General features: G+C 39.4%; 1 protein-coding gene across 1 annotated transcript; it reads left to right on the forward strand.

Annotated features, from left to right (window-relative positions):
* The first annotated feature begins 447 nt into the window (after nt 1-447).
* Nucleotides 448-1833, forward strand: SARC_12633 (adenosine kinase). Its single transcript, XM_014293255.1, has one exon. The coding sequence runs from the start codon at nt 585-587 to the stop codon at nt 1620-1622; it is 1038 nt and encodes a 345-aa protein (XP_014148730.1). The 5' UTR covers nt 448-584; the 3' UTR covers nt 1623-1833.
* The last annotated feature ends 2821 nt before the right edge of the window (nt 1834-4654 follow it).

The following is a 4654-nucleotide window of genomic DNA, read 5'->3' on the forward strand; positions in this document are numbered from 1 at the left end:
CAAGTTTTTTTTATTGGACAAAACCCTAAACACAGCCTCTATCCAATTAAAACGGCAAAGCCATTCGCCAGTGAATATTCAACCATATTATTCGAAAACAAATCCCGTTTTGCCCAAGGTGTTTTACGTTTTGGTATATAAATCAAAATGACAGATGCAAGCGATGGAAACGAATAATAGTGAAAACGTACTGTCAATATTTCGCTAAATAGTTGGTTGCCATGCGTTACTTCTGATCCCATGCTACATTTATTCCGATTTCTAAAACACGTTTATTTATATATGTAAATATTTATGTTCGATTGTGTTAATTTTTTTCTATAAACTAATTGGTGCCGGCAGTTTCACAAAAAGGCGACACTACGACATCTTTTATTTAGGAGTGTCTCAATGAAGTAAATATGAACTACAGTATTGCGAAAACAAAAACTATTGAAAAAACAATTCCGTTGTGCGCTGGTCACTTTGGTTGATCTTGGATAATTGGATGTGCACATCGAGAGATAGAATATTCGGAATAACACAATCGCACACACAGTGGTCCATACACACTTTGCCTCTTCAACCTCCTTCAATAGCAAGCAATGACTGTACCAATGCCTAAGAAAATCATCGGATTCGGTAATCCCTTGCTGGATATATCCGCCAATGTTGACCAGGCATTCCTAGAGAAGTATGATCTTGAGGCCGACAATGCTATCTTGGCAGACGAGAAGCACGTTCCTATGTACGAGGAATTGGCAAAGAACTATAAGGCTGCTTTCATTCCCGGCGGTGCCACCCAAAATACTATGCGTGTTCTACAATGGCTTCTACAGAAAACTCCTGGTCTAACCACCATGGTTGGATGCGTAGGAACCGATGAGTACGCAAAGATCATGAGTGACCAGGCCGAGGCTGACGGTGTGCACACCGCATACCTGCGTGATGCAGATACACCTACTGGCACATGCGCAGTATGCATCACGGGACAACATCGTTCAATGGTAGCCAATCTAGCCGCTGCCAACAACTACAAGGAGAGTCATTTGGACTCTGAGGGTATCTGGGACCTAGTAAAGTCTGCAGATATTGGTTACATTTCATCGTTTTTCCTGACAGTGTCGCCGCCCACTATTCAGCGTGTTGCCAAGCACTTCGCGGAGTCCAACAAATTGTTCTGCATGAACCTATCAGCCCCCTTCCTGCCTCAGTTCTTCAAGGAACCTATGGCTGCCGCACTACCCTATTGTGACATCGTATTTGGAAACGAGTCCGAGGCCGCCGCATACTCTGAGGCCAACGGACTAGGCCTAACAGATGTAGGAAAGATTGCACTTGCCATTGCTGCCCTACCCAAGGAAGGTGATACAGGCGTGAGTCGCATGGTGGTGTTCACTCAGGGACCCGACTGCACAGTAATCGCTAAGGACGGGAATGTGACTAAATACGACGTAAACAGACTAGATGAAAGCGAGATTGTAGACACAAACGCTGCAGGAGATGCGTTCGTGGCTGGTTTCCTATCACAGGTGGCGAAGGGAAATAGCGTGGAAGAGTCTGTCCGCTGTGGCCACTGGGCTGCGCAATTAATCATCAAGTACTCTGGATGCACTTTCCCCCCCACCTGCGAGTTCAAGTAGAGTGTGACCGATTAGAGTACATGGTTGCAGGACGTTGAAGACTTACTGAGATTTACGAGCATAAGCGTGTATGTGCTGTTGTGAGTATGTATGGTTTGTACTCGTGTTGAGCTGGGAGCAGAACACGTTATGCTACACGCAGATAATGTGAAACACTGTAGCAAGGGCGAGAAAGAACCTCTACACAATTAAAATTGATTATAAAATGCTTTATTTATTCTAGTAGGTATGTATTTCCGCCTTATGACTGTGCATAAGTACTTTGCTGTAATATTAATACACCGCACATGGATATACTACTGGTGAACATTAAAGTACGCTTGGTATCATAGAGTTTCCAGATACCAGCGTGCCTCATTCTTCTCACTTTTAAGGTGCAGGGTTGGTCGACCGTCTCTATGGAAGTTCATCCCCAAAAGATGCGGAAAGGGGTATAACCTTGTTTTTATATAAGGCTATGAAAGGAGGGCTGCGCACACACAAATGACTCTTGGTAATGTAATTTTTCTTCGGATTGACCTTCTGTTGCACGTATGTTGAGTACTTAAACATTGACGTGTGTTCAGCATCGCTTATTGATTGCACGTATTTTTTGAGTATCCTCGCTAGGGCACACCAACATAGTGAAATAATAGCTTTTCTGTAATAGATGAATTCGCGTGTGGCGTACGATGAAAACGTGTTTTGCGTAAGTGACCTCACAAACGCAATAATCGGTATTACACCATTTACATTGAGTATAACATCGAAACTATTTATATACAATATATATTGCGTAAACACGCGCACATACATATTCGAATACAGTACGATATACTTTTGAATCGATACATGTGTGTATCTATTATATATATATGGGTGTGGGTATAGAATTCTGTTGGTTTATATATCTATATATATATATGTATATATATATATATATATATGTATGTATATATATATATGGGTGTGGGTATGTGTATGTTTGTATATTATATTATATATATATATACATATATGCATATATATGTATAGGTATGTATGTATGTATGCGTATGTACGAAAAGGTAATTCAGCGGAAATTGTTTGATCATACAAACCGCCACGTACGACCGATAGCATTGAAGTTGTCTAAACTTGTTAAGTCCAATACTCGTCAGTGCGAACAACTTACACAAGTTTGTTGTACCTAAAATACCCTTACGTCTATGTGTGCACATGGTCACACTCTCAGTCGATCTAAACAATGTCGCGAAGATATGTATATTCTACATGATCCTACACACTTATCGCCTGTAATCGATAGATTTTTTGTATATATATTTAACAGTGCCGTTGCCTATTCTGTAAGAATTCACGGGCAGTATTTATCGTAGTAACTTGCAATGCTGCCAAGAACAGGAATTTATTTGTTTTATAAATATTGAAAGTAATTATTATTCCGTTTCGGCGGTTTCAAATGTTTTATCCCCCTTTTCATTAAACCGGTGTTCAGGCTTTTTATTTTACCACTCGTTGTACGTGCAGATCCTCTCATATATGTGCCCCTATACTTTATTATAAACGATGATTTAACTGCAATAATACAAAGTATGCATTTGCAGCACAATGTGTTTTATGCAGTTTTGCTAGCTGATATTGGCCATAGAAAAGGTTATGTAGGAGACCCCATAAAGGCCTGTGAAAGGGGTCCTTCGGACCTCTTTCTACCCATCTCTCTTTCTTTTCGCTTTCAAATCTGAGTGCCCTTCAAGAGGCTACTTACATACACACAGGCACATGTAAGAAGAATATGCAATATGTATGGCTCTCTACCTCTCTAGAGAAATTGCTGCTGGATGCAAATTAAAAAGACATGAAAATCATTTCCGCAAGGTATTTATTCATCCTCGCTCAACAATCATCATGTGAAAAAAATGGCTGTTTGTACATATGTAGCAGTCCTGTTTGTTTTTTCAAAATAACATGGGTCATACCATCTCTCCGCTGACTGCTCGTTCTATATATTTTTAAACACCCCGCCACCCGAACGGCCGTGTTGCCGGGACCAGAAATTCCTATCAATTTTTTTGTTTACTTTTACTTTTTTTCAAAGTTTCACTCTGTGTCTGCAGTCTGCACTCTGCCTCCTGTCTGCCGTTTGGTGGCTGGTGGGGACGTTGCTAATGCCGAATCGTGCGGTGATGTCGATAAGGGTAAATAAACACTGGATATAAATAAATAGATTAAATATTTTTTACAACTTGTAAAAACTAATAAAAAACATACATACTACACTTGACTGAAGTTAAACCCTTAATGTTTGCTTGAGCCATACTTTGCTAGCTAGTTCCTGGAAGATACTACGACGCCAACATGGGTAACAAACTATCGAGGCGGCACTCGTTGAGAGGTAAATATAAATTGGGTGTATTTATGGCGATAGTGGGGTGTATATGCATTTCAGTATTTTATATCTGAATACGTTCTCACCTTGGGTGGTCTTCTCACACGTAGAGGTGTGTATATATCTGCAGAGAAAGGTTATTCGCATCGAAATGGATTAGATTATATTGTGTTCTGTTACAATGATATAAATCCTTCTCGCTAAGAGTCAGGGATACGCAACTATCTCAAAGCGAAGGGGTTTGTGAACTATGGAGGCCGATTGAAAGGCGTTTATGTTCTCAACAGTATATCGCTGAACGTACGTAGGAATTTATATATAATTGTTTTATCTCTCATCATTCTGTGTATAGCACGGTTTTTGTCTTTCATTTCCTCTCATAGACGATAGATTGACTGGCATGTAAATTTAATTAGAGCGAAATATGTATTATCAATTTCAATATCTATTTGTGGGTCGACATGGTAGACATGGTAATATATACGTATGCAAATATTTGTATATATATATATATGTGTGTGTGTGTGTGTGTGTGTGTGTGTATGTATATGTATGTACGTATGTTATTTATATAGAAATGTATATACAATTGTATATATACATATATATATATATATATATACGTGTGTGTGTGTGTGTGTGTGTATGTATGTATGTATATATATGA

The sequence above is a fragment of the Sphaeroforma arctica genome (assembly GCF_001186125.1).
Source record: "Sphaeroforma arctica JP610 unplaced genomic scaffold supercont1.2456, whole genome shotgun sequence".
NCBI lineage: Eukaryota > Ichthyosporea > Ichthyophonida > Sphaeroforma > Sphaeroforma arctica.